General features: G+C 63.7%; 2 protein-coding genes across 4 annotated transcripts; both read left to right on the forward strand.

Moving 5' to 3' along the window:
• Positions 1-1,011: 1,011 nt before the first annotated feature.
• Positions 1,012-8,796, forward strand: TFAP4 (transcription factor AP-4). 2 transcript variants are annotated; one of them, XM_061992984.1, is made up of 7 exons: positions 1,012-1,209; positions 4,471-4,636; positions 5,097-5,195; positions 5,654-5,824; positions 6,052-6,189; positions 7,268-7,426; positions 7,518-8,796. In XM_061992984.1, the coding sequence occupies exons 1-7, from the start codon at positions 1,121-1,123 to the stop codon at positions 7,710-7,712; spliced, it is 1,017 nt and encodes a 338-aa protein (XP_061848968.1). In that variant the 5' UTR covers positions 1,012-1,120; the 3' UTR covers positions 7,713-8,796. The 2 variants fall into 2 exon arrangements, with proteins under 2 accessions (XP_061848968.1, XP_061848970.1); XM_061992986.1 differs by lacking the exon at positions 5,097-5,195.
• A 774-nt stretch (positions 8,797-9,570) lies between these two features.
• On the forward strand, positions 9,571-27,773 carry SRL (sarcalumenin). Of its 2 annotated transcripts, XM_061994003.1 has the most exons (7): positions 9,571-9,631; positions 19,300-19,398; positions 20,211-20,306; positions 22,085-22,120; positions 25,184-25,300; positions 25,960-26,193; positions 26,962-27,773. In XM_061994003.1, the coding sequence occupies exons 1-7, from the start codon at positions 9,571-9,573 to the stop codon at positions 27,771-27,773; spliced, it is 1,455 nt and encodes a 484-aa protein (XP_061849987.1). The 2 variants fall into 2 exon arrangements, with proteins under 2 accessions (XP_061849987.1, XP_061849989.1); XM_061994005.1 differs by lacking the exon at positions 22,085-22,120.
• The last annotated feature ends 201 nt before the right edge of the window (positions 27,774-27,974 follow it).

The raw sequence follows: 27,974 nt of genomic DNA on the forward strand, positions 1-27,974 counted from the left end.
CCCCTGGCAGCCCCCTGAGGCCCCAGACAGCCCCTGTTCCCTCGAGCACTCCGATGCAGCAGGGACAGGTTCTGTGGCATGTGGTGGGGCAGAAGAGGGGGCGCAGCACCCCAGGATGGAGGCAGAGCGGTGGCTGCTGGGCCCTGAACCAGAGAGGGATGGGGTGGGATGATGGAGTGGGATAGGATGGGGTGGGATGAGGTTAGGATGGAGTGTGACAGGATGGGATGAGGACAGAAAGGGATGCGATAGTGTGGGATGGAGACAAGGCAGGTCAGGATGGGATAAGGCAGGATGGGATGGGGTGGAATAGGGTAGGACTGGATCAAGTACAAGGCCAGGATGGGATGGGGACAAGACAGGTCGGGATGGGATGGGATGAGGTGGAATGGGATAAGGATATGGTGGAATGGGTATGGGATAGGGCAGGATGAGATGTGGTGAAGTAGGGACAAGACAGACCATCACGGGGTAGGGTAGGATTGGATTGAGACAGGGCCAAATGGGATGAGGTCAGAATGGGATGAGGTAGGGCTAAGGCAGGGTGGGATGGGATGAGGCTGGATGGGCTGAGGGTAGGGTGGGACTGGAACGGCCCCGGGACAGGATGGGTCAGGATGAGATGGGGTGGGGCTGGGGCAGGATGGGATGGGGTGAAGTGGGGACAGGACCGGTCAGGATGGAATGGGATTGGATGGGGTGGGATAGGACAGGATTGGACAGAGATAGGGCCAAATGGGATGGGATGGGGTAGGATGGGGTTGTATAGGGGAGTGGGACGGGGACGGGACAGGTCACGATGGGATGGGGTGGGACAGGACTGGGTCGGGACGGGACCAAACGCCACGGGGTGCGCTGGGTCCCGCAGCGACCGGGTCGGGGGGCGCTGGGCCGTGCCCGCCCCTCGCACGCCGCCCCTCCTCCTGCCGCGCCGCCCTTTGTTTACACGGGCCGGTGCCGGGCGGGGGCGGCGCGCGGGGCGGGGGCGGGGGGAGGCGGCGGAGCGGGCGGGAGCCGCCGCGCTCGCACCAGCTGTTTCCCGCCTTGGGCCGCGGGCAGAGGCCGCCGCCGCCGCAGCCGCCAGAGCCGCCGGGCCCAGCCCCCGCCGTCCCTGCCCGGCATGGAGTACTTTATGGTGCCGGCCCAGAAGGTGCCCTCGCTGCAGCACTTCAGGAAATCCGAGAAGGAGGTCATCGGCGGGCTCTGCAGGTGGGGCGCGGGGCCCGCGGGGCGGCCCCGGGCGCGGGGAGCACGGTCGGGGAGGCGGTTTGCGGGCCGGGGGCCGCGGAGCGTGTGCGGGCGGCGATGGCGGGAGCGCGGAGCGCGGGGAGCGCGGCCGCCGCAGCCCGCACGTGCTCCGGCCGCGCACATGGGCCGGGGCCGGGCGGCCGCGCGTGCCCGCGCCGGGGGAGGTGCCGCCCGCGCGCGCTCCCCCCCACACCCCCCCCACGGCGCGGGGGCGAGGGGGGCGCGCGGGGGGGGCTGCGGGAGCGGGGGTCCGGTGGGGAGCGCGCGGGGGGGTGTGTTTACTGCCGGGCCTGGCCGTGACTCTGCAGCCCTCCCGGAGGAGGCGGGCCGGGCCGGGGCTGCCGGGACATGTAGTGCGGGCCGGCACAAAGCGGGGGGCGGCGGGGCGGCCGCGGCGGCCCGAGGGGCTCTACTCCCGCGCCCCTCCGCCGGGCGGGGACGGGCCCGGAGCCGCTGGGCTGCGCAGGGCCCGGCGGAGAGGCGGTGCGGGCCCCGCCACGCGCGGGGGGCGGTGCGGGCACGGAAGGGCCACGCGGGGCGGCCGCGGGAGCCGTGGGGCTGCCGGAGACTCCCCCCGCCCCCCTCCCCGCTCCGGGTCCTGCCCCGCCGTAGCACGGTCCGGGCCCGGGGGAGTCCGCGTGCGGCAGCCGGGCCCCTCTGCACGTGCGGGGCGGCGCGGGTCCGTCCGTCCCCTCCGCGCTGCCCCACACGCTCCCCTGGGGTGATGGGGGCAGCGTCCCGGGAATGCTCGGAGGTGCCCGCGCCTGAGGGCCGCCGTGGGTGCAGCCGTGGGGCAGGGATCCGGCGCCGTGGGGCGCCTTCACCGAGGTTCCCCCCCCGCCCCGCGTTAGCTCCTGCGGGTAGCTGCGGGCCCGTGGCCTGGGTGGGAACGCGACTGGCTGGGGCAGGGACTTGCAGCCATCTTGCCCGGGGCTGGGGAGCTGTGTGGCCCCGACCCGCCGCGGGACAGAGCTCCGAGGCAGCGCTGCTGCTGCTTTCTGCAGCCCGGAGCTCGGGGACGCCTGGACGGGAGCTCGGGGACACCCCGCCTGGGTGGCCGTGCCTCCCTGGCCACCGGCACTGACCGCGGCACTCGTTCTGGGCAGCAGCAGACAGGAGTGTGTAGAGGGGAGCATCTGCCCCAGGATTCCAGGGCCAGGTGCTTGTGGCAGCAGGCAGCACTGACACCCTCTGTGGGTTCGTTTGCCTCGAGGTCTGGGCAAGTGTGACGTCCCCAAAGGGCTGTGCTGGGGGCTGCTGTGCCACTGGAATGAGAAGCACCAAATTCTCCTTGCCTGACCCAAACCCTGTGTTGCCAGTGCTGGACTGGGGACACCCCGAGGGTTTCTCTCTTGCGCTGGGGCTGGGGTGGGAGCCACCTGCCTCCCTGGCCCATGTCTGGCCGCATCCCTGGCAATGCTGGGTGCCAGCCTGGCTTCCGAATCCATGGGGCTTTTTCCCCTTTCTGCGTTTGCTGCTTCCCAGCTGTTTCCCCAGGAAGTGCAGCCAGGGCAGGTTGTTGGTGAGGAAGCAGGCTCTTCCTCGTGCCCCACTATTTAAAAAGCCAGTTCTGTGCCGCCCAGCCCCGGGCTCCTCGGCCCGTTCCCCTTGCGTGGTCACAGCTGGGTCTGACATGCCGGGGCAGTGCCTGGCCCCCTGGCCATCGCTGCAGGGATGGGGAGCAACCCTGCCCGTGTGAAGGGTCCCAGAGACCTGCTGGGGTTTGACATCTTCTGGGGATGAGTTTGAGCTGACTTTTGTGGAGAGTAGGGAGGTGAGTGATGGTCAGTGCCGGGTGGGAGCTCTGTGCCACGATCCCACCACAGACAGCTCTTGGTCCGTGTGGCAGACGGCTGCTCCCTGTGAGTGGGGCAGACCCCCAGGCCCCCATCCCAGCTCTGCATCCCCCGTCCTTGGGAGCTGCATCAGAGCGATCCAGTGCAGCGGGTGCCAGCACCAGCCTGCACTGGGATGCTGCCTTGGGGCTGGGGACAAACGTCTTCCTGTCCCCCTGGGCTGTTCTGGGTCCATCCTCATCCTTTGTGTCTCAGAGGAGTTGCGGTGCATTCCCTGGTCCCACCAGGTGAGGGGTGGCCTGAGAGCCTCCAGGTTGCTGCCTGGGCACGTGGCTTTGCTGCATAGACCCCTGGGCTCCCAAAGCCTGTGGTTCCTCTGTGGTCCCGCTGGGAGCAGGGCAGGACTCGGGGCTTTGCTTCCCAGCCTGATGCTGGCCGGGCGGGAGGGTCCCTCTCACCACCTGGTGCCGCTGGGCACCTGTGGAGGAGGCTGAGGCCCATCTTATCTCGCCTTGTGCTGACGGCCTGGCCCTTGTTTAGTCTTTGGTGCCTCGTGGCTTCTCTGGCGCCCGCAGCCTGAGTCACAGCTGGTGGGTCCTGGGTGCTCATGTACCCGCAGAGAGGAGGCGAAGGGCTGGTGGCACGGCGGGGGCTGCTGCCCATGGTGGTTTGGTGTCGTGGCCAGCTATCGCCCCAGTGCTTGGCCTATTAATGGCTGCGGCTGGCCACTGCCTGGCAGGCTTGCCAGCCCTGTGACCACCATGATCCTTCCCGAGCTTCGTCTGCCCTGGGCTGGCTCAGGGGAGAAAGGGGATCTGGGTGAAGAAGCTGGACTCCCACACCAGCGACCTGGTGCCCTGGACCCCTGGCTGCTGGCCATGGCTGGCCAGAACCCTCCTTGCTTGCTGCCGGCAGCATCGCTGGCACTGGAGGTGTTTCCTGGCCCATCTGGGGGGCCGAGGGCACGGGGGTCGAGGAGGCGGCGGCAGGAAGCAGGCAGGAGCTGCGGCTTGGGGTGGGACGGGGGCTCCTCTGCTGGGAGCTGTCATCTGGAAGCCATCAGTGGGGCGGGAGGGAAGGAGCTGCCTTCCTGGGGCCACACACGCTGACCAGCGCCATAGGGGCCCGGCCCACGGCCTCCCTCACCCACCCGGGGGTCTGCACCGTGTCCTGCCTTCCCCTTGCCCTGCCAGCATTGGGCAGCCCGAGGCCGAGCCGGGGGCTGCTGTTTGGTCAGTGCATCGCCCGGAGCTTTGGGTATAGGGCTAGAGAAACCTGCTTTTGACACTTACCAGCCCGGTAGCCCTCATCCTGTCGGTGTTTGCCATCCCTTTGGCGGTGTAGCAGAGTGAGGGTGGCCATGGCGGGGGCGAGGCAGCGGCAGGGCCATGGTCCCCTCCCCCCTGACTCCATGCCTCTCTTGTAGCTTGGCCAATATCCCACTGACTCCGGAGACCCAGCGGGACCAGGAGCGGCGGATACGCAGGGAGATCGCCAACAGCAATGAGCGGCGGCGGATGCAGAGCATCAATGCTGGCTTCCAGTCCCTGAAAACCCTCATCCCACACACAGACGGGGAGAAGCTCAGCAAGGTGAGCGCGAGCTGCGCGGTGTGGGATGAAGCAGGAGGGCAGGAGCCTGTCCTGCACCTGCAGGTTTTCGTTGGCATTGCTCATCAGACAGGACAGGGCTGTCAGAGTGTTTGGGGTGTTTGTGGCTGTTAATTCAGCGATGGAGGCGTCTCCTGGGGAGATCTCCTGGGTGGGAGTGAGTGTGCATCATGAACCTGGTGTCCCAGTGCCTTGGCATACGCACGGGTGATGAGGTGGCCCCCGCTGCAGAGGGAGGGGGATGATGCGGTGGGACTCAGCAGCTGGTTGGGATGCAGATGGGTGAACTGGAGGTTCACCGTGGTGAAAATCACACGAGAGACACGTGAGCCAGGTGAGGAGCGGTGCTGCTGCCACCATGCTGGCAGGGGGCTCGGCAGGAGTGGAGCTGGGGGCTGCCGGAGCCCCCTGTCTCAGTATGTCCCTCCTGGCTCTCCTGCAGGCAGCCATCCTCCAGCAGACGGCCGAGTACATTTTCTCCCTGGAGCAGGAGAAGACTCGGCTACTGCAGCAGAACACCCAGCTCAAGCGGTTCATCCAGGTAGCGCCGGGGATGGGGTGTGAGGGGACGGGACGGCTGCTGTGAGGGGATGTCGTTGTTGTTCCTGGGGCTAGGGTGAGCTCCTCTGCCCTCCTAAGCCGAGGAAGGGAGATGTTTCACCCCCCCTGGCAGGGCCAGGAGTGTGTTCAGACCCCTGCCTGGCAGGAGCAGAAGGGCTGGGCTCCCAGTTTCTACATGGGGTATCTCCAGTTCCTGAGGTGGCCTGGTTGAGCTGTTGTGTCATAGTGGGAGAAGCTGGTTTGCACGAGGCTGGGAGTGAGGATGGAGGAAGGATGGGCAGATGCAGGAGCCCATCAATCCCTAAGTGCTGTCCACGACCTCAGGGAGTCCCTTCCCTATGGAGAAGGAGCTGTGCTGGGGGCAGCTGCGGGGGTGCATTGCCCAAGTGTGGTCTGTGCAGTGGGGGCCATGTCCCCTGATCCCGTGTCCCCCGGTAGGAGTTCAGCGGCTCCTCCCCAAAACGGCGACGGGCGGAGGACAAGGACGAGGGCATCGGCTCACCGGACATCTGGGAGGATGAGAAGGCCGAGGACCTGCGGCGGGAGATGATCGAGCTCCGGCAGCAGCTGGACAAGGAGCGCTCGGTCCGCATGATGCTGGAGGAGCAGGTGAGGCTGCGTGGGGCCTGATCTAGCTGTGGCGCGGGACAGGCTGGGCTGTGCCATGGCTGTGCTGGGGATGGCAGGACACTGCCACGGTGCGACGGGCTGTCCACTGCGGCCGCCTCGCCCCGCGCGTGCCCATGGGCTCTGGCGTGCCCAGCCCCTGGCTGGGGATTGCGGCGCTGTGCAGTGGTGGGCTGAGCCCCCGCTGATGTGACGGCTCTCCGGCGCAGGTTCGTTCCTTGGAGGCCCACATGTACCCCGAGAAGCTGAAGGTGATCGCGCAGCAAGTGCAGCTCCAGCAGCAGCAGGAGCAGGTGAGGTTGCTGCACCAGGAGAAGCTCGAGCGCGAGCAGCAGATCCGGACCCAGGTGAGTGTGCGGTGCCCCCGGCAGCCTCCCACCCCCTGAGCACTGCGGCCAGGCAGCCAGGGCGGAAACCCAGGGGTGTTTGGTGAGGGGCTTGGCTTCTCACTCGGAGCAGTTGGGTCAGACAGTGGGGCACAGCGAAGCTCCTGCCCCGGGGAAGCTGGGAAGGTGTTCGTGCCCCCACCTCACCCTCCCCACCAGGCTCAGCCAGGAGAGCCATGGTCCCGCTGATGCCTCCGGGCACGTGTCTGTGCCCCTGGGTGATGAAGGATCCCCATCCTGCCCATGGGTGCTGCCAGCAGTCGATGCGGGTCCTGCTCCCTTTGCCAGAGCGGGTGCTTAGCAGTGGTGTGGAAGTCAGCCCTGTGTCTGGGGGTTCGCCTCTCTCGGGGTGACTCCTGTGGAGTTTTAGGGGCTCCCAGCCTGCTCCCTGGCCCTGCCAGCCTGAGGGAGGGCAGCAGGCAAGCGGGCAGGGAGCCGCCAGTCAGCGTTTTCCCAGCAGTTGGGTTTGCTGACAGTGGGGGGAGCCTGATACCAGCCCAGAGCTGTGACAGGCTCCCGGGCCTTGCTCTCTGCTGCCCTCGAGCTCAGCCCCAGGAGCTCCAAGGGGAGGGAGACAATCCAGCTTCCTCCCTGCTTCAGGCTCTGTGGAGCTGCGCCCCCGCGGGATCCCTGCCGGCCACCTCCCAGGGAAGTTCAGCCTATTTTTAGGTGAACTCCCCTTGGCCTCCTGCTTAGGGTGGATCTTCCCATCCGCTGCTGCATCTCCCTCCCAGGGGCGCGGCGGGGGGGTGGCAGGGCTGGGACTCACCTCTGCGGCTCTACCGCCCACATCTGGCTGCTTTGGGAGGTGGGGGATCCCTCGCGTCCTGCTCTGCCGGAGCGGGGTGCTGGGGGCTTCTGTGGGCATCCTCTCGTGCCCGCTGGGATGGGGGAACTGGAGCAGCCAAGTGGCTGCTTCGGCTGTGAGAGGCTCTCGGGGGGGTTTGGACTCTGCCAGCGGCTGCGGCACTCTCCCCGTCGCTGCCATGCCCAGCCTTTTGCTGAGCGGGAAGGGGGGTGTTTCTGCTTCTCTCCGCAGCTCCTGCCATCACACGCTCCCCCAGCGCCCACCCACCACCCCACCGTGATCGTTCCAGCTCCGCCTCCCTCCCATCACGTCACCGTGGTCACCATGGGCCCAGCCTCGGTCATCAACACGGTCTCCACGTCCCGGCAAAACCTGGACACCATCGTTCAGGTAAGAGGGGCGTGGGGAGGCCGGGGTCGGAGCGGCACCGGGGGTCCCTGTCGCCCCCTTGGGTGCTGACGGCGCCGACTGCCCTCGGCAGGCGATCCAGCATATCGAAGGGACGCAGGAGAAGCAGCTGCAGGAAGAGGAGCAGAGACGTGCCGTCATCGTGACGCCGGCGCGTGCCTGCCCTGAGCCCTCGGCCTCCGACACCGCCTCCGACACCGAGGGCAACGACAGTGACTCCATGGACCAGAGCAAAGAGGAGCCCTCGGGGGACGGGGAGCTGCCCTGACCCCCGCCGGCCCACAGCCGGGGCGGGCAGCTGGGGCGGGGGGGGAAACGCCAGACAATATGCTGAAATTTTTACAAAATACAAGGCGATTTGGGTCTCTTTTATGACCTTCCTCCGATACTGTAACGCTGGGAGCAGGCAGAGCTCAGCTCCCGTGGGGGGACGTGGCTGAGGGGAGCTGCGGGCGTGCCAGGGGGCAGGAGGGACACGGAGGGTCGCGGCTACCCACCCCATTTTACACACACACCCCTCCCCACCGCCTCACAGGGAATCTGCTGAGCCGCAGAGCCCCGGCGTCCCGCCGGCGTCCCCTTGGGAGACAGGGCCTTTGCTTGGGATGTTAATTAGCTTTTTCTTCTTCTTTTGTCTTGTTTTTTTTGAGGGGTTTTTTTGTTTTTTTTTTCTTTTAAGTGTCCGTTTTGAAGCAGGGGGCAGATGCCAAGGGCCGTGGCACCAGAGGCGGGACAGGGACCCCCAGCGTGGCGTCCAGCAGCCCCGCTGCGGCTCCCATGGCCCGCCTCAGGCAGGGAAAAGCCCCCTTGGAGAGAGCCAGGCTGCTGGGATGCTGCCACTGGAGCAGGGGCAGGAGGGCAGCGTGTGCCACAGGCTGTACCAGTGCCCCCATCCTGTGCCAGAGCCCTCGTCTCGGGCACAGGGCCAGCGCTGGGGGCTGCGCCCCAGCCCCCCGCCCCCCTCACATCCTCCTTTAAGCACTTAACCCGGCCCGTGGGCTCTGTCGGCTCCCGAGAGCTGTTCTGTTTCGTGGTTGTGTCGCTTGGGCCCGCCGCAGCGGGCAGGGGTCCCCTCGGCAGGGGTCCCTCTGCGTGTCCCCCTGCCCCCGCCCGGCTGTAGGGCTTTAGGCCAGTCGTGTTAGAGCTAAGTGGTATTTGGTAGGTTCCCCCTGGCCGCAGCTGTTTCTCGGTTCCTTGCCCTTCATGGTTTTTTTGGTGTTTTTTTTCCTTTTGTATTTTTTTTACGGTTTTCAGGTCTCTGTGTTGATCGAGAAGCTATTCTATTTTGTTAAGAAAGTGGAGAAAAAAAAAAAAGAGGCTTGTGCCTTTGTAAAGAAACAAAATAAAGTTTGTACTTGGTTTTTTAGAAGCTTGGTCCTGGCTTTGACATTTGTGAGGGGGGGCAGGGATGGGTTCAGCCCCTGCAGGGGAAGCAGAGGCTGCAGCCCCTGCTGAGCAGCCAGGCTGGGTGTGAAGGCTGAGCCTGAGCCCTGCCAGTGCTGCCCAGGGGCTGTGAGTGCCTCGGGGCTCAGCTTCCTGCTGAGATGGAGTGGGGCTGGAGCTGGCACCCATCTTTTCCCACAGGGCACCCACCGCTCAGCATCCCCTGTGTCTGGGGTCTCATTCCCCCTCCACTCCTGCTGACTCCCCTGCCATTGCCCCCTCCCCACATCCCACCTTGGGCTCCCCCTGCTCCCACACTTGGGGGGACAGATTGGCTTGGGGTGGGTTGGGGGGCTGCTCTCTTCTTCCCAGTTTAACTTCCCCCAGGAAAAGCTGGGTCACAGACCCCCCCCAAAAGTGTCTCTTGCAGTGATGGAGGCTGAGGCCGCTGCCAGGCTTTGGAGGCAGCCGGAGGAGCTCCACCACCTCACACCAGCCCGGTGCCATGACAGGGACGGTGACCCCTCACAGGCAGTGCCACCAGAGAGACCCCCCCCGACACGAGCCTGCCCTGGTACGGCAGCAGCGCTGAGCCCTGGCCCCATTGCCAGGGCCCCCCGGCAGCGGGAAGGCGGCGATGGTAGCAGCATCTGCGCTGGCCCCGCGGCAGCTGCCAGCCCTGCCCCGACACACGCACCCTATAAATAGAGGCAGCGAGCGGCAGGGAGCTCCTGGCAGCCACCATGAAGGGCCTCAACCTGCTCTGCTGCTGTGTGGCCTCGCTGCTGCTCCTCGGCACTGCAGGTACGGCTGCCCGCCCGTCTGTGGAGTGCTGTGGGACTGCGGAGTACCATGGGGCTGTGGGGGGCTGTGGGGTGCCAGGAGGCTGCAGGCACCTGTAGGGCTGTGAGCACCCACAGAGCATGTGGGTGCCTATGGAGCTGTGGGTGCCCGGTGGGGTCTTGGGCGCCTTTGGGACTGCAGGTGCCCGCTGGGGCTGCGGGTACCTGTGGGACTGTGGGTGCCCGTGAGGCTGCGGGCGCCCAGTGAGCCCAGCCTGTGCTGCAGGGCTGTGTGGGGGCTGGCAGCAGGGCAGGGTGTCAGCGGTACAGCTGTCTGGGCTCCCAGCAGCTCTGCAGGGCTGCAGTCACCCCAAAGCAGTGGTGGGACACGGTGGGGGCTGCAGGCTGGAGGGGGCCATGGGCTGGGTTTCCCCGGAGCCGGGTTGGGCACAGGGACCGTGCTGCTGCCAGCATGCCTGGGGCTGGAGTCACCCGGCACTGCTGAGGCGGCTCGGCTCTGGGCTGCGAGGACTCGCGGGCAGCTGCCGGGGCGCCCGTCGTTGGTGCTGCATGAGGTGGGCAGTTTTGGCCGGGGCATCCCTCCCCACACCCAGGGCCCTGCCAAGCAGATCAGCGCGTTGTGTGCCCACAGAGCCCGTGCCCCGGCGCCCCGTCCCGCTCAGCCGGCATCCCCGGCCGTGGCGCTGCCGTTACCCTTGCTTGCCCTTGAGTTAATTCGGGCCGGTTCCCTGCCCGGCCGGGCACTGGCAGCCGCGGGCCGGGAGGGGGGTGGCTAAGAATGGAAACAGCCGTGTAAGGGGACACTGCGGCTGCCAGCGCGGGCAGCGGCCCCCCTGCCCTGCCGGCCCTGCCCTGCCTGGCCTGTGCCGCGGCCCAGCGCTGCCGCAGCTGCCGCCTGCCAGCGCCGGCACCCCGGCCACGGGCTGCTGTGGCCTTTTAAGGGCATCTCGGACCATTCTTGTGAATAAATAGGTTTTGGGGCTACCAGAGCTCCTTGTCGGTGGTGGGGTGACCTCTGAGGGGCCACGGGTCGTGTCTGGGGATGGAGGGGCATGGAAAGGTTCTCTCTGGGCATGGCTGGGGGCTGGTGCCACCCCAGGCCTGGCTGGTGGCCCTGTGGGACATCAGGGGCTTTGTCACCACAGCAGATGACCTCCACCCCAGCACCTGGTTGTGCTGCAGCTGGCATGGGGCTGGAAGAAGGGCTGGCACAGGGGCTAGCATGGGGGCTGGCATAGGGGCTGGAATGGGGACTGGCACAGAGGCTGGCATCGGGACGGGCACAGAGGCTGGCATGGTGCTGGCACAGGGACTGGCGTGGGGGCAGGCACAGGGACTGGCACAGGGTCTGGCATGGCCCCAGCTGTGGCCCACAGCGAGGGAGCAGCCTGGGAGGTGCTGTGGGGCTGGGGGCAGTGTTGGGACATCCCCAGCACCCTGCTCAGCCCAGTGCTGAGCATCTGCTGAGGAGGCTCCAGGGTCAGGAGGTGTGTTGGTCTGCAGCCCCAGATTTGTTTCTGAGGGGCAGCTGGAGCCCCCAAATCCCCACCCTTAGCATCTCCTGCTTATCCAGGGGCCTATATTTCACCTCAGTCCTGTAGCTTTGGGAACATAACATGTGTGATGCCATGTGTCCTGTTGTGGTTCTGCTCCGCAGAGACCGGTGGGGTTTGCATGATGAGTTTTGCTTTTCCTTTGGTGCCAGGCTGGGCTCTCAGGCTTGGGCTCCTTTGGGGTGCAGAAGGTGGTTCAGGGAGCGGGTAGTTTTCCCATTTCTTGCATGTTGTCATCCCATTTAACCCCTGCCTAGGGAGGGGAAGGTACAGAGAGCGCTGTGGGAAACGGGGGGCTTCCTGGATGCGTCACGGAGAGGTGTGTTCCGTGGAGTCAGGGCAGGGTTTGGTGATGCCCGGGGCTGCTGAGACCCTGTCACTGCTCCCAGGCACGAGGGTGGGAAGTGCCCTGTGCCTACGCTCCTGCAGCCCTGGCCACAAATGGGTCACGGCCCACGTGGCCGGGGCTGGCAAAGCTCCCCAGCACAGCCGGGAGCTGTGCTGGGGCCGGCACCCATCGTGGGGCTGGGCCATGGCTGAGGGCACCCGCTGCTTCGTCTCCGCTCCTGCCCCAGGGCAGGCTCCTCCTGCACTCACTCCTCGCCTGGAGTTGATCCTGGCCCCGTGGGTGCCCTGTTGCTCCCAGGCTGCTGGCTGAGCAAAGTGAGGCGGGTTGGCTGTGGTCTGACGCCCTCTGCCATCAGCCACATGCTGGGAGCGTGCACTGGCCATACTGCCAGAACACTGCCTGGTCAGCGGGTCCCAGAGTGACCAAATCGCTCATGAAATTGCCTTTTCCCAGGCAGCAGGGGAACAGCAGCGGGCCCAGGGCCCTGGCAGGGCTCTGCCGGGCTATTTCCAGCCTGTGGGAGCATTTCCCCTGGAAGCAACCCCCCTGCTGAGGGGGCTGCTGCTGGAGAGATGGCCAGAGAGGCTGCTGGAGGGGCCGTGGCCCGGCCCCGCGCAGGACAGGCCTTGGCAGCAGCAGCACAGCCGCGGTGCCAGCCGGGCACGTGGCATGACCCTGCGTCCCCCCCCGCCCACAGAAAAGGGCTCACAGCTGTGTGGGGGTACGTCTGGGACCCGCAGGGCTGAGTACTGCTTCTTGGCACAGCCAAAATCCCAAGGGTTTGAGCATCTTGTGGGACAATGAATCATTAGGCATCAGAATCCCAGCTGACAAGTCCCAGTGCCCTCCCTGATTTCCCAGGTGACCAGGAATCCCCGAGAACAAAGACAGGGAGGCTTCACCCAGGAAGGGTGGGTGTCCTCCGGGGCCCTGGGGGAGCCCAGGGTGGGCTGGCGAAGCTTCTCACTGGGGACAAGCCCAGCGTGCCCTTCCAGGAGCCCGTCTTAAGGGACAGTCCTTCCCTCAGCTCCTCCAGCCCCCCTGTGCCATGGAACCCCCCAGGTGACACTGGGGAGATGCTCCTCAATGTACAGGGTGACATCTGCCTGTGCCCCAGTCCGTGCTGTCTGCTTGCCGTCTCCTCACCCACAGACCTCAGATCTGCCCTGAGCAGGGAGCGGTGGCTGCTCTGTCTCCCACTGCCCCATCTCCCTGGCTTCTGCAAGTCCGCAGTTCAGGTTTTTGTTCAAATCTTTAGGGAGGGGAGACAGTTGAAGAAACACCCCAGGGAAGTGATTTGCTGTTTTCATCCTGATATTTAGAAAGCTCCAAGCCTGATTTTTATCCCTTTGGTGCATCCTGGTGAGGTTTCTTTACCCTTCCTTAATCAAAATGCCACGCAGTTCTAGTCAAGTATTCCTAGAAATGAAATTCTTTTAATTTTTGTCCAGCTAAACTTTGAGAATCTCCACAGATGAGGTCAAGTTGGCAGTTGTTCTGTCAAGACTGTTTCCTACACCCCTGGCCAGGCTCCACAAGAATATTTGTGTTTCCTGGTGCCTTGGGATCACAGAGCCTCCAGGATGGGAGGCTGTGGCTGGGCATCCCTGGGTTTGGGTCTGGGGAGATGACCCCATCCTCAGCCACCCTCTTGACTGTGTCCCCTGGGCCTCTTGAGCCACTTTGGAACACTTTTGTCTTTGAATCCGTGAAGGTGTTGTCCTGGCCAGCTCCAAACTGATGCTGGAGCTGAGCTCCTGCCTGGTCTGGCTGACCAGGGGCTGCTGTGTGAGGCACGCGGGCGATGAAACGCTGGCGCTCTCTCCGTGGGGCTTGGCAGCAGCAGCAGAGACAGTGCCATAAGCCCAGGGGTCTTGCAGGAAAGAGGGGGCTGCCGTGGGACCAGCAGCATGGCTCATGTCTGCCATGGAACGTCCGAGGGAGGCCCAGAGCAGTGCCCAGAGCAGAGCAGTGCTCTGGGCCCAGACAACCTGAGAGGTTTCAAAGTGTTTTTGGCAGAACAAGGCACAGCCTTACCCTGCCCTGAAAAGGACAGGGCAGACGTTTGGGGTGTGGGGTCCTCTCAAAAGCACGCTGAGAGGACGAGGGGAGAGCGGGGCTGGCCGAGCCGGCGGCTGCTGCCCCGGACGCTGCAGGGGCCGGGCAGGGGGCAGGGGAAGGGCCACGCCACAGCCTCCCCCGGCACTGTGCAGCGCCGGCCCCACGCTTGGGCTCCAATTTCTGCGGGAGGGGGAGAGTGTTCTCTCCCAGGGCCACCTGTGCCCATCCGTCCCTCACAGCCGGCCCCGGCCTCAGCACCAGCATCAGCCGTGGGGCGTCTCATACAGCCCAGCTGCTGCTCCACAGGCCCTGCTGTCCTTACATGGGCCCTGCTGCCGTTCCATACAGCCCTGCTGCCCTTCCATGGGCCCCACTGCAGTTCCCTATGGCCCTGCTGCCATTCCACACAGCCCTGCTGTCCTTCCATGGGCTTCACTGCAGTTCCATATGACCCCATTGCCATCCCACGGGCCCCATTGCTATTCCATGCGGCTGGCACAGGGATGGAGAGGACACCCTGGCAGGGCTCCATTCAGCCTCTGGTGCCCGTCTGTCCCTCCCTTCCTCTCCGTTCCAAAGGAGCTTTTCCAGGGCACGCACCAGCCATGGCACGCTGTGGCACGTGCAGCCCTGCAGCCCTCTGTCCCCCAGCTGTGTCCCCAGGTGCCATCACCACGAGGGCAGGTGTCCGCAGGCAGGTGACAGCCCTCACAGCCCCCACGGTGGGTGTGAGGTTCAGGGCAGGCAGGGGCAGACTGGGGACCCTACGGGAGGTCGGTCCCCAGGAGGAGCAGGGCAAGGGCTCCTTGTCGATGCCACCCAGCTGCTTGGCACAATGCAGGGTGTGAACAAGGGGAGCCCCGGTGTCACTTTACAACGTGTCTGTCCCCGCTCCCCCTGGGGCCCACGGGGACCCGCAGGACGGGCCCCAGGCGCGGACGTCACCCTTGGCTGGCAGCAGGGCAAGGGGCTGCGGCCAGTGGCTGAGTGGGGTTGCTGCAGCGCTGCCTGCACCCCGGCGAGGTTGCTGCTCCTTCTGCTTCCCCCGTGGAGCTGCTGGGCTGTATTTTTAGCGGCAGTGGACGTGCAGAGGGTGTTAAGCCCTTAACCTTCGGCCCATTTCACTGCTCATCGGCTGGCCATCTGCAGATCAGCACAATTCGCCTTCTGATGGATTTGGAGACCATGTAGGGGAAACAGAAGGGAGAAGGAGGTGGAGAGGGACTTTATATAAGACCTTGAAGGTCACAGGAAGTAAAGCCTGTGAGCGGCACACTGGCAGGAACAGCACCCGGGGAGCGTTTCCCTTTCCCAGCAAAGGATGGCTGCCAGCAGGCGCTGGGGTTGCCGTTGGTGGCTGACAGCCCCTCTGTGCTCCTGCTCTGGCTCAGGGGGCACATAGACCCCGGACAAAGCTCTCGGCACATGTAGGATCTCCTCTGCTTGTCTGTGCTCCCCCGTGCCCTACCCTGACCCTCCCCAAAAGCCTGCTGAGGAGCTGTGATCCCTCACAGCCCTCCAGGTCACTGGCTATTTTGGGGCTGAGCTGAGAATATCCCATCCCTACTGGCCGAGGGGACCCTCAGGAGACCCAGGCTGGTCTCCAGGCTGCCGGGGCCAGGCAGGGGCATGCTGGCCTCGGGCCACCTGGGGCTTTGCAGGGCAGTTGTAGCACGTTCCCCTTGGAGCGGCTCCTGGCAGGCTGGGCACCCTGACAGGTCCCATGGGAGGCTGGCCCAAAGGAGAAGGGTGCTACAGGTAGGTGGGAGCAGTGTGGGACCCATCTCCCTGTTTGGGAGCTGAACTGGGAGCCTGGAGGTGCCTGTAAGCTGTGAGCCAGCAGAGGATGGGGAGGGCAGGGCAAAGGTGACCCACGCATCCGGTTTCGGCAGCGCAAGGGGCTGTGAGGATGGTGGCAGCTCCGGCGTGCCAGGCTGTACACGTGAGCATGCCTGGACACCCTGGCAGGCCGAGGCACAGCCTGTCCCTCCCTGCTGCTGGCATGGCCCATCCTCGGCATGGGCCGGCTGGCTCCCAGGCTAACAGCACTGCCAGCCCCAGTGCAGACGGACACACAGCTGCCTGCCTGGCACCACGGCAAACTGGCGGCAGTGGCCCGGGGCTGGCAGCACGCTGCTGCTGTGCCCAGTCACTGCGGTGCCCCACGGCCGAGCCCAGCGAGCCCCGGCACCGCAGCTCTGCCGAGGCCGGCGAGGCTGTGCCTGGCTCTGTCAGACTCCCCAGCAGGGCCGTGCTGCTCACCTCCCTACAGCCTGGCTTGGAGGTGGCATTGCTTCCTGCTTGGCATCTGCTTGCCAGCTGGAGTACAAAGGGATTGTTTCCCTCTGAAACACTTCCCTGATATGCAGGCACTGGAGGTTTCTGGGGATTATTTAGACTAGCAGCAACTGTTTGTAACAGAGACAGTATAGCTGGTGATCTTTTATTTTTGGCACCTGCTGGCTAATGTTGAATTGCAGTTGGAGGCCTGTGGAAAGTATGGATGGCTCCTCACGGGCCCCAGAACAAGTCCATTGTGTCCCCGCCAGCCGCACGGCGTGGCAAATGCTTTCCTAGTGAAGGGATGATCACAATAAATAGCTCCCAAGCCCGCTGCTGGGGTCAGAGCCTGCCTGTGAAAAGGCAGGGCCCTGCACCGGGGACCCCTGTGCCCCTTCCTCCCCCTCACTCCTGCTCCTCACCTAGCTGCCCACCATGGCCAGAGCGATGCTCACCTGAGGCAGGGCTGGGGAAGAACCCTTTTAACCTGCCAAGTGCCTGCAGCCCCTCAAGCTATGCTTTTTGTTATTCCCTGTGTTTTCAGGGCTGCTTTGCCGCCTTCCTGCAGCGCTTTGCAGCGGGTGGCAGCCTGGGGCAGCCATGGCTGGCATAGCTATAGGGCCCCCCGCTAGCACAGACTTTCCCCCACATAAACACCTCTTTTTGCAAACAGCTTCTTGCGATAGTCAGAAAAAATTGAGCTAGAGAGGGTTTAGGAAAGTGTTTAACCCCCTTGGTAACAGCCACACGTGCTGCCCCGAGGCTGACGGGGCCCAGCGGGTGCCCCAGCAGCTGTGTGCAGTGCAGGTGAGACTGACTGAGCTGTTCTCATCATTTAGAGCCGCATGCCCCCAGCACGGACCTTGCCGGCGGTGCTGCCGGAAGCCCCTTGCCAGCCACAGAGCCCAGGCTGGAGGAGAAGGCAGCCGATGGCAGCCCTGAGGAGGACCGAGATGGCAGCTCTGCCAACGCCTCCTTGCCTGGCACCGCTGAGGAGGGACAAGGAGAGGGGGAGGAAGAGCCGGTGGGTGGCCTGAGTGGGGGCCTGGGGCCAGGGCATGGCCAGCTGGAGAAGACCACCGGAGAGAAGGGCCAGGAGGAGCCTGGCAAGGCCCGGGGCTCTGAAGAGGACGTCATATTGGGCACCCCTGAGACTGCACATAATGAAGAAAACCCACAGGATGGCTTCCATGGCCAGGGGGAAGAGGAGCCCAGCACCGAGAAAGGAGCCTCCGAGGAGCGAGGGCAGCCCGGGAAAGAGAAAATAGAGGCAAGAGTGGATGAGGAAGCAGGTGAGCAGAGCTCAGAGGAGAATGATGAGCAGGGGGAGTCTGAGGAAGATGAACACGGCAGGTCTGAGGAAGATGGAGGCAAAGGAGAGTCTAAAGAGGAGGGAGAATCTAAGGAGGAGCATGAGTCCGTAGAAGATGGTGCTGGACAAGTGGGGCCAGAGCATGGAGCTGAACGGAGTGAGAAGGAGGCGTCTGCTGACAAAAAAGGCCGTGGCAAACCAGCAGCTACCAGCAAGGGAGGAGCCAGGGATGGCCCTGCAGCAGAAAACCCACCAACAGCAGAAGACCCGCCGACAGTGGTGGGAGATCCACCGGCAGCAGAAGACCCACCAACAGCAGAAGACCCCCCAGCAGTGCTGGAAGACCCCCCAGCAGCAGAAGATCCCCCAGCAGGGACAGAAGACCCCTCAGCAGCAAAAAACCCACCGACAGCAGAAGACTCCCCAGCCGTTGCTGAAGACCCCCCGGCCGCTGCCGAGCGCTGGCACAGCCAGATAGGTTGGAGTCTTTTCTTGTCGGTGTGCTGTAGCAGCCAGAGTGACCGACTATCAACACCGGCGGAGCTGAGCTTGGCACATTAAACCGCGCCTAGTGCATGGCCCTCTCCTAACGCTTGTGCTTAAGCCCATGCCTGCCCCTAACCGCTGCACGGCTGGGCCGGCGCGGGCTGCGAGGCGCAGGCGGGAGCCCACGGACGGCTGCGGGGCCGCTGCTCAGCGCAGCCATGCCAAAGCTGGACGACTTTTCCCTCCCTGCACTTTCAGCCCACGATTTCCCCTCTGAGTTGTGGACATGGATAAGATTTTTAACACCCAGGCCCCTTTTGGCACCCTCAGACCTCTGGAACGCTCTTTATCCTCCACCCTTAGCGTCCTCTGGCCTCCCGACTTTCTTGGCGTGAGAGCAGGATGCTGCTTGGGCTGGTGGGTCTCATCCACCACCCTTTGCCTTGTAGGGAAGGTGTGAAGAGCTAATTCAGACCAAGAAGCTGCCGAAGCACTGGCTCTGGCCACGTTTGGTCAGTGAAAGGCTAGCTAAGGAAACAGGGACACCTCCTGCCATGATTTCCTAGAAATGCTCGTGGACTTTGGCCCCGGGGTTGGGCAGTGACCTTCAAACCCAGCTGAGGCTTTTTTGCTTTTATCTGCAATGCCCCAGCTCAGAAAGTTCCCATTTGTGCCAATAGGGAAACCCAGTTTGGTCTCTGTGGCTTTACTTGGCAAGTCAAAAGGTTTTCCTCAGCCCCATGGCAGATGCTCACCACAGTCTCAGGGCCCGGTGGTGTCCCACTCAGCCCACGCATCCCCAGCCCAGCCAGCCAGTACATGTCTGTCCCCATACCTGTCCCCATGCCCCCACTAAGCCCGATACAGCTCTCAATTTCAAAAAGCACTTCGAGCTGGAGAGGGCCTTTGGCGTGCCAGCATCTCCAGGGCCAGGACACCTCTGTTTGCTTGCCTCAGGAGCGTCGGGGTGCCTACCCCTGCTGCCTTATGCTCCCTGGGCCTGGCATGGGGACAGGGGACTCCTAGGGCCACCCCAAGCCAATGCCCAATGCAGAGGGCTCCAGCCTGACGGGGGACAGAGGAGGAGAAGCGGGAGGGAATGACACGGCTGGTAACGACGATGCAGCCACGGCGGGTCAGGCGGCCGGTCTCCCAGGGGCCAGCCCCAGTCTCGCACATTCTCGTGTCTCTGGCTCAAGGTGCAGTTTGTGGGGGAGCGGATGGACAGAGAAGCAGGGCAGACTGTGGCCACAGCTGAGGCTGCCGGGCAGGGCAGGGGCTGCCGGGCCTCACGGGCAGCGGCTGCCCCAGGCTTGCGCCGCAGCTCTGAGCCCCTGCCAGGCATGTCCTGGCATCGCCCTGCAGCGCCAGCCCTCGCCCCGCTGTGGCACAGCGTGCCCCTACCACAGCCCCTCCTCAGCCCTGCCCCGGCAGCCACCACTGAGCCTGCGGGAGTTTGGCGAAGGAGAAGCCGCGCAGCATGGCAGAGGCAATGGTGGCTGCAGTGGTGTCCGCGCGCCCAGGGGGTGTGTGTGCTTCCCTGTGCCCTCTCCCCAGCAGCAGCTTGTGTGAGCTCCTGTGTGGAACCCGCTCCAGCAGTAACAGGTCTCCTTGCCTCTGTCCTGCAGAAGAGGTGGAAGATGCCAGCGAGCCCACCAAGCGCGACCGGTCCCACCTGGAGAACACCCTCAAGCTGAACGAGGACAAACCTGCCGACGACGTCTCGGGTAAGGGGGCCTGGGTGCAGCAAGACAAGCATAGCCTGCTCCTGCTGCCTGCTCCTGCACCACAGGTCCTCATCCACCCTTCTGCTGCACCACCAGCACGGGTGGGATTTCCCTTCTCCAGAACCTCTTGGCTTTAATTCTGCCTCTTGTAGACCCAGCAACGTCGTATCATCAGTAACAGCTCCTTTGCTGCTCTCAGGTTCAGGTTTGTGAGGTGTTCCAAAGCAAGCCCCAGGGCATACAAAAGTTAGGAAGGTAGAGCAGCTGGAAGAAGGAGATGGTGAATCAACTCGAGCCAGCCACACTGCTTCCCAGAGAAACGCAGGGCAGCTTGTGATAAAAGGCTTGTATTTTTACTCCAGTGATTTACTGACTTTCACTATTGTGAGGCTTGTTTCTGCTGGCCCCACCAGTAGGCTGGGTTGGGAAGCTACTGTGGGAAACAATCCTCCCTCCTTCTCACCAGCAGCTCAGAGGCTGTGCCATGGGTCCCTGGCACCAGGGCTTTTGGGATCACAGGTGTTGAGTGTTAACCAGTGTTAAGGAGAGATGTGCCTTCTCCCAGCTGCTGGCACGTGCAAGACGAGCAGCAGCTGGGGACAGTGCCCAGCAGGAAACACTAGCAGGGGGGTGGCATCAAAAGGGGTGGCCTGGATCAGTTTGGCCAAGATTTCAACCCCGAGTCAAGTTCCTTGATCACCGTCTGAGTCACCCTGAAGATCTGCAGGGAATGCTCAGCAGCTTGCCCAGGAGGGACTCAGCCGGGGTGGTGGGTTTGCCTCTCAGCCCTGCGCACGCTTCTGTCCCCGCAGGCGTCCTGCAGCGGCTGAGGAAGATCTACCACTCCTCCATCAAGCCCCTGGAGCAGTCCTACAGATACAACGAGCTGCGGCAGCACGAGATCACAGGTAACGCCACGGCTCCCTCAGGCTGCTGGGACACAGAGAGCAGCACAGGTCACGCAAAGGCTCGGGGAGCTTCTCTTCCTTTGCAGCTTCCCAAGAAGGCCACGAGCGTGCTGGGCTTAGGGGAGCTGCCCCAGTGACCCCAGAGGCAGGCATGCCCGCATCTGCCTCAGCCCGTCTGCTGGCAGGACCATCTGTGTGAGCCGAGCACGGAGCCCTGCCTGCTTTGGGCCCTCCACCTGCTCAACACCAATACCCTGTACCTGTGCCAAGCAGAGGTCACAGCCCAGGGGAAAGGGTTTGGCAAGGAGGCTCAGGACCTCTCAAGGCTGGGGATGAGCTCCCTGGGGGTGGCTGGAGCTGGCGTCCTTCCTGCTCAGCAGGCAGGGGATGGCTCCTCGAAGCATCCCTGACACCCCAACCATTCCTTGGTGCACACAGCCCCACCCTGGAGGCCTAAAGCCAGCAGTTTGTCCTCAGTAGCCAAAGATACAGCTTTTCCCAATCCCTCATTAGCAGTGTAATGAGAAACACCTGCAAGTTAGTTAGAGGGCTGGTCCAGGCAAGTGAGGCTGGGATGGGGTTGAGGGAGTTGTCTCAGTTGCTTCCCCTGTGTTGTGCTGCTGTCATCAGCGTGTTCATGGCATCGGTGGTGCCCCTGCAGCTGGGAGATGCCCCTAGCCTCTGCCCCCGTGCCCCCCCAGGGCAGGGGAGCTGGAGGGTGTGGAGCTGCCGGCCCTGCTGGCGGAGAGCAGCAGGACAGCTGGAGAGTGGCAGCACAGGCCTGTCATGGAATATGTGTGACCTTTGGAGGTGTAAGCCAATATATAGGGGTGCCAGCGCAAGCATCTTCACCCCTCCATTATGCAGCAGCCCTCCATTTTGTGTCCCTTCCCGTCTGCTCTCTCTGGGCACGGCAGCCGCTGCGATCCCGGAGCCCCTCCGCTCCCCGCGAGCGGCAGCAGCAGCTCTGCCGGTCACAGCCCGGGGCTCTGAGCTGCACCCCAGAAGCCTCACCCCACACCCTCTGCTTACAGCATGTTCCAGCCTGGCAGGTGCCCCTTCCTTCCCCTGCTGCCCCTCCTGCCTCCCCGCTCTGCCATGCCACGGCGGGCCGGGCTGCCTGTGCCGCCGGTCACAGTGCGGCCGCCCCGCAGGGACTGTCCCCAGGGGCTCTCCCGGAGTGGTGATGGAAGCTTGCTGTGAAGTCAGCCCCGTCTGTGGTGCATGCTGGTGACCCTGATTGCTGTGCCAATGAGCAAGTGTCCCTGCCCACACAACAACCCCCCAGTTGCCACTGCCAGCTGCCCCAGGGCTGAGTAGGGGTCATCATCCCTCTGGGGTGCTCAGGGTAATCCATCACCCCTCTGGGGTGCTCAGGACAGGTGTTGGGGTTGGTTGCTGGCCTCATCCCAGCTTGTTGGGCTCTGTTTGCTTGGTGAACATAGCTAGGGAAGGCAATAGCTCTGCTGAGCGGGGCAGGACGCTCGGGGTGCTGTGTCAGATGTGGCAGCTCTCCTGGGGCTGCTGCCCTGAGCCACATCCCCGCTGTGCAGGGCACACTGGGCTCTGGGGCTTGTCGTGGTAGCTGCAGGTCTCGCTGCTCACAGACTGTAACGCCTTCTCTTCTGCTGGGAATGTGGCCATCGGTGGCCTTTCCTGCCCACGAGAAGGCCAGGGCCAGTCTCCTGCTCCCTCCTCAGCCAGGTCCAGGGCCAGGCAGCCGCGTCCCTCCTCCGACTCACGGTACTTTTCTCTCTCCCCGTGTGCCCCGCTAACAGCTTATCCCGGACGCACCCTGGGCTCCTCCGCCACAGGTTGGTATCGCTGACTGCTGCTGCATGCTGCCAGCGCTGCCAGGGCTCTTTGCCAGCCCCCAGCTTTCCCGCCCGCCCCGGCACAGCCACGCTTGCCAGGCACGGCGCAGCCCTCGCACTCCCGTGGCACGCACTGCAGCCCGTGTCCCCGGCGCCTCCACAGCTCAGCACATGTGTCACCACGCCTGCTGCCAGGCCGGACTCCGTGTGCCCCCACAGCCCCCTCCCTCCCGCAGCCCCCACCTCATCCAGGCTGTGACACCTTTCCCTCTTGGGTTAAGACTCAAGAGCTCACATATTCCTGTAGCCATGGTTCAAAGGCACCTGTGGTGGATCTGCGGGTTGATCTCTTGCCCATGGCTTGGAGGAGCCCAGCACCCTACGGCAGGGAGCTCTGCCCACCCATCACCCTCCTGCATGCGGAAGCCTTCCCAAATGTCCCCCCTGATCCCCCTGGTTGCAGACTGAGCCGATGAGCCCTCAGCAGCTGTCCCAGGGCCATGGGCTGCTCCCTGTGCAGCAGCCTCAGCCCCTCAGGACCCAGACGGCTCCTCTCCCTGCCCGGGGCATGCTGCCAGGACCCCTGTCCGGGGCAGACGATGGGAGATGGGCCAGACAGCAGTCAGCCCTTCCCCAGCTCTGGTGCCAGGCAGCTGGCAGTGTGTGTGGTGATGGTGTGGTGTGAGGACACAGCAAGACCTTGTGTGTGGCTCAGTATGAACTAGGAGAGGAAAGAGGTTTCGGTGTGTCCTTCGCTTTGCCTGGCATCCCTGGGGCAGAGGAGGCACGATGGGGTTGGGCCAACACCAGGCACTGCTGCTGGGCTTTGGGACAGGTACGGAAGAGACTTGGCCTGGAGTTAATCCTAGCTCCAGAGCAGCAGTGCTCCCACCCAAAGGCAGCCTGGCCTTGGGAAAAACCTCCCAGAAACCCACTGCTCTAGGTAAAAAAACCCTATTTGGAGATCCAAATTGCTCCTACCTCTAGGGTGGGCTGGAGCAGGGAGTGAGGCAGGCTAGGCTGGAGCAGGGAGCTAGGCAGGCTGGGCTGGAACTGAGAGTGAGGCAGGCTGATCCGCAGCGGGGAATGAGGCAGGCTGATCCGCAGCGGGGAATGAGGCAGGCTGATCTGGAGCAGAAAACGAGGCAGGCTGGGCTGGAGCAGGGAATGAGACAGGCTGGGCTGGAGCTGGGAGCCAGGCAGGCTGGGCTGGAGCAAGCAGCCACAGGGTGGCTGGAGAGAGCTGCTGAGATGGAGCTGCCATCAGCCCTGCTGCCAGCCCAACCCGTGCCTGCAGGGACTGACCCTTTTCCAGTGTCTGGGCCATCAGAGTGTCCCAAATCAGTGCTGGCAGTCGTGGTGTAGGGATGCAGCAGGGACAGATGCCAGGCTGGCACCCTCCTGGGTGGGAGATGCTCTGCTCTCCCAGACCCTGGGCAGCAGCGAGGAGGACCCAGACTTGTCCCTACATCCTTGGTGTTGCCCACAGAGCCCCCTGCTCCCAGCAGAGGGGCTGGAGGTGGGCTGGAGGGGCTGCTGCCTTGCTGCCCGCCTGGGCACAGTGGGCAGAGGGGACAGGTGGAGGAGGGCCAGGGCACATGAGCTGCCTGCAGCACAGCCACGCCTGGCACGGGACTGCCTACAAAAGAGCACGCAGGAGCCACCTTAAACCTCTGGCACAACATCATAGGGGAGATCAGCATCATCCTCATCGTCATTATCATCATCATCATCCAAAGCCCAAGTAAAGGCAGCGAGTGAGCAGAGCAGCAGCGATGGAGTGGCATGTTGGAGTGATTAATAACAAAAGCCTGAGGTTCCAGCACTTGTGTCCCATGTGAGAAGGCAGCATTGGGTGCTAGTAGCTTGCAGGATGGCAGCAGGCAGGGGGCTGGAGCAGGCAGGGAGCTGCAGCAGGCAGGGGGCTGGAGCAGGCAGGGGGTTGCAGTAGGCAGGGGGCTGCAGCAGGCAGGGGGCTGGAGCAGGCAGGGAGGGCAGTGTGGGTGCCCAGCTCAGCTCTGGCTCTTCCAGTGGCATCCAGTCACTCTCCTGGCTGGACTGCTGAAGGACTCTCTCCCAGTCTGAGCAGAGAATGGGGAAAGTTCCCACCAAGGTTGGTTGTGTGGCCAGGGGCTTCTCTGGCCATGCCAGCTGCCTGCCCAGTGGCCTGGGAGCTGGGGGAGTGAGCAGCATTGGCACAGGCTGCACAGGCCCTGCTCGAGGGGCAGCAGCTGCCCGTGTCCAGCGACCTCCACGCTCCAGAGTGATCGTGTGGCCCGGAGTCAGGTCCCCACGGGCCCATCACCAGCCTCCCTCAGCCCATCAGCAAGCTGCAGGACACGAAGACTCTGGGATGAGGCAGGCTCCTCCTGCCTTTCCCCAAGCCCAAAGCGGGGCTATGTGCCCAGCCTGCCCTCCCTGTGCAACCTCGAGCCTGGAACACAGTCCACAGCTGGGCAGGGACCTCCTGCTCGAGCAGGGGGCCGGGAGCTGCGACCCAGGGGCTGATCCCTGCAATGGTGCGGGGGAGAGGCTTGCAGGCAGCTGGCAGAAGGCTCACGCTGTGCTTACCAGGCACCACACCAGCTCCTTAACCCATGCCAGCTCCCTAACCCACGTCATCTCCCCTGCGTGGGCACCGGCCTGGCTGTGGCATGGCCTCACGGGCCTCCTGCGCATGTCCTGCAGCTGCCTTCAGCCAGCCCTGCCCCCGCAGCCAGCCCCACACTGACGCTGGCTAAACCAGAACCAAACCAAGCCAGCATTTATAAGACCTTCAAGAGCCCGTCTGAGCGCAGAGCACGTCAGCGAGGCGCGGTGGGTGTGCGGCGCAGCACGGTGAGGGGCCGCTCCGGCAGGCAGCGGGGCCCGTCATGGGCCATGCCTTGGCTCGCGAATGGCTGGTGGCCCCTCTGGGGTGGCTGGTGGCCCCGCTGGGGTGGCTGCTTGCCCGGCAGCATCACTGCCCGCTCGGATGGGATGCTCGTTACAGCCGGCAGCTAATGCCGCGGCGGCCACGGCTATTGTTCCTTCACTTCCTCCTGTTATTTCCCCTCTCCGCAGATGGGGAGATCACTTCCAAGCCAATGGTGCTATTCCTGGGACCGTGGAGCGTCGGCAAATCCTCCATGATAAACTACCTCCTCGGCCTGGACAACACTCCCTACCAGCTGTACACAGGTACCCCGCTGCCCTGCTCTGCCCGGCCGAGCTGGCGCCCGCGGCCATGGCCCCTCCGCCTCCCGCCACGCGGCTGGGGAGCTGCGGGCTGCCCCGTGCCCTGCAGCCATGCCAGGACAGGGAGCAGTTCCCTACCACAGCCCAGTGCCTACCCACCTCCCCAGGGAGGAGGAGGAGGGCATCTATCCCCATACCATCCTGTCCCACAGTGCAGGGCTCTCCGCCTCTGAGCCTGACAACGAGAGCAGCAGTCGTGTCACAAGGACAGCACCCTCTCGTCCCTCCTCACATGGAGCCAATTAATTCACCCTCAGGGAGAGGAAAGCCGTTCCCCTTCTATCCTGCCTGGTCCCACGCCTCGGTCCCGCTGCTGCAGGCAGATGTCTGCGGCGGCTCTGTGCTGCTGTACGGGGGGCTCCCGGGAGGGGGATTCTGCAGGGCGCCTTGTGCAGTCTGGGCAGCTCCAGCACAACCAGTCCCCGCAGCAAACAGCCCCGCTGCCATTCGCTCAAGAGGTTTGGCACGAATTCCCCAGCCCCGCTGCTCGCCTTCCCCCAGAATCTCTCGGCAAGCGAGCGAAGCCCCTGAGCTCCCCAGCTAGTCCTGGGGCATCCCAGCCTGGGTTTCACAGCTCCACTGCTCCTCTCGTTGCCGGGCAGGGGCTGAACCCACCACCTCCGAATTCACTGTCATCATGCACGGCCCCAAGCTGAAAACCATCGAGGGCATCGTGATGGCTGCTGACAGCGCCCGCTCCTTCTCACCCCTGGAGAAGTTTGGGCAGAACTTCTTGGAGAAGCTGATTGGGATCGAGGTGCCCCACAAGCTGCTGGAGAGAGTCACCTTTGTGGACACGCCAGGCATCATTGAAAACCGCAAGCAGCAGGAGCGAGGTAGGGGCTCACTGTCCACTCCAGCAAAGGTGCCGTGAGGGTCTGAGAGGTCGTTAGTGACTGAAGCCCCACGGGGAAGAGCCTCAGCCCACAAAAGGGGTCTCGTGTTGGAGGGACCTTTGTCTGCCCACGGTTGAGGCAACAGCAGCCGGGGCCTGGGAAACACTCCCGAGTGCTTTGGCTGGAGCGGCCAATTCTGCTGGTTGAGTGACAGGCAGGGGTCTCAGCAAGAGCTCCTCGGGGACTCCTCAGCCCCACACCTAATACCGCTGCTGCAAGTCAGGCTCTGCAGGGCCCAGAGCAGCACCAGCCCACCCCCACACGCAGTGCCCACTCTGCCAGAACAGACCTGAGGGGCTTCTCACCCCGCCTGCTCTGCCAGGACAGACCTGAGGGGCTTCTCACCCCGCCTGCTCTGCCACAACAGACCCGAGGGGCTTCTCTCCCTGCTTGGTGCTCAATGGGGAACGCAGCGCTGCTACTCACAGGAGCTGCAGGAGTGGGGCCAGCAGCAGGGAGACAGCTGGCATGGAGCAGGGGACTGAGGGAGGCATGCAGTTGCAGGCCCAGGCACATGGGGATGGGTTTTCATGCCAGAAGCTGAAGTGTTTTTAGCACACCAGGAACAGGTTCCAGGCTACACGGGGAGTCCAGCCCACCCTGACAGGGCGTGAGGCACAGCAGGCTCGGGCTTCATCCACCCCATGGCCTGCAGGGCCTCATCCTTCACGGGCCACTTCTGCTGAATGTCTGTGTCCTCTCCTCAAGGTTACCCGTTCAACGACGTGTGCCAGTGGTTCATTGACAGAGCCGACCTCATCTTCGTTGTCTTCGACCCTACGAAGCTGGACGTGGGCTTGGAGCTGGAGATGCTGTTCCGCCAGCTGAAGGGCCGCGAGTCCCAGATCCGCATCATCCTGAACAAAGCCGACAGCCTGGCCACCCAGGAGCTCATGAGAGTCTACGGCGCCTTGTTCTGGAGCCTGGCTCCTCTCATCAATGTCACGGAGCCGCCCAGGGTGTATGTCAGCTCCTTCTGGCCCCAGGAGTACCACCCAGACACCCACAAGGAGCTGTTCCTCAAAGAAGAGATCTCACTGCTGGAAGATCTCAACCAGGTGATTGAGAACAGGATGGAGAACAAGATCGCTTTCATCCGGCAGCACGCCATACGCGTGCGCATCCACGCCCTGCTGGTCGATCGCTACCTGCAGACATTCAAGGACAAAATGACCTTCTTTAGTGATGGAGAACTGGTGTTCAGGGACATTGTGGAGGATCCTGACAGGTTCTTTATCTTTAAGTCCATCCTGGCAAAGACCAATGTCAGCAAATTTGACCTCCCCAACCGCGAGGCCTACAAGGACTTCTTTGGCATCAACCCCATCACCAGCTTCAAGCTCCTCTCTCAGCAGTGTTCCTACATGGGAGGGTGCTTCCTAGAGAAGATCGAGAAGGCCATCACCCGCGAGCTTCCCGACCTCCTGGGCAGCATCGGCCTGGGGAAGAAGCCCAACGTTCTCTCCTGCGACGTCACGGGCTGCAGCGAGACCCCAAAGAATCGCTACAGGAAGCCCTAAGGCGCCCTGTGACCGACCCTCCACGTGTTCCTACGGTGAATGAGCTTATGTCTTATCTGTCCAAGATGCCATGGTCTGTTAACCCTTGGAGTGACAGCAAAAGCTGCTGCACGATGAGGACCTGGAGCCACTGACATCGATGGCAGGGGAAGATGGGTGGGCGTAGGAAAGAGAATAAAAACTGTGAATTCCTGACATTTT

This window comes from Colius striatus, chromosome 3 (genome assembly GCF_028858725.1).
Source record: "Colius striatus isolate bColStr4 chromosome 3, bColStr4.1.hap1, whole genome shotgun sequence".
NCBI lineage: Eukaryota > Metazoa > Chordata > Aves > Coliiformes > Coliidae > Colius > Colius striatus.

Coding starts and splice junctions, on each gene's coding strand:
- TFAP4 (XM_061992984.1), top strand. CDS start 1,121: ATGGAGTACTTTATGGTGCCGGCCCAGAAGGTGCCCTCGCTGCAGCAC. Junction 5,196..5,653: donor AGCTCAAGCGGTTCATCCAG/GTAGCGCCGGGG, acceptor GTCCCCCGGTAG/GAGTTCAGCGGCTCCTCCCC. Junction 5,825..6,051: donor GCATGATGCTGGAGGAGCAG/GTGAGGCTGCGT, acceptor TCTCCGGCGCAG/GTTCGTTCCTTGGAGGCCCA.
- SRL (XM_061994003.1), top strand. CDS start 9,571: ATGAAGGGCCTCAACCTGCTCTGCTGCTGTGTGGCCTCGCTGCTGCTC. Junction 22,121..25,183: donor CCTGGGCTCCTCCGCCACAG/GTTGGTATCGCT, acceptor CCCTCTCCGCAG/ATGGGGAGATCACTTCCAAG. Junction 26,194..26,961: donor CCGCAAGCAGCAGGAGCGAG/GTAGGGGCTCAC, acceptor CCTCTCCTCAAG/GTTACCCGTTCAACGACGTG.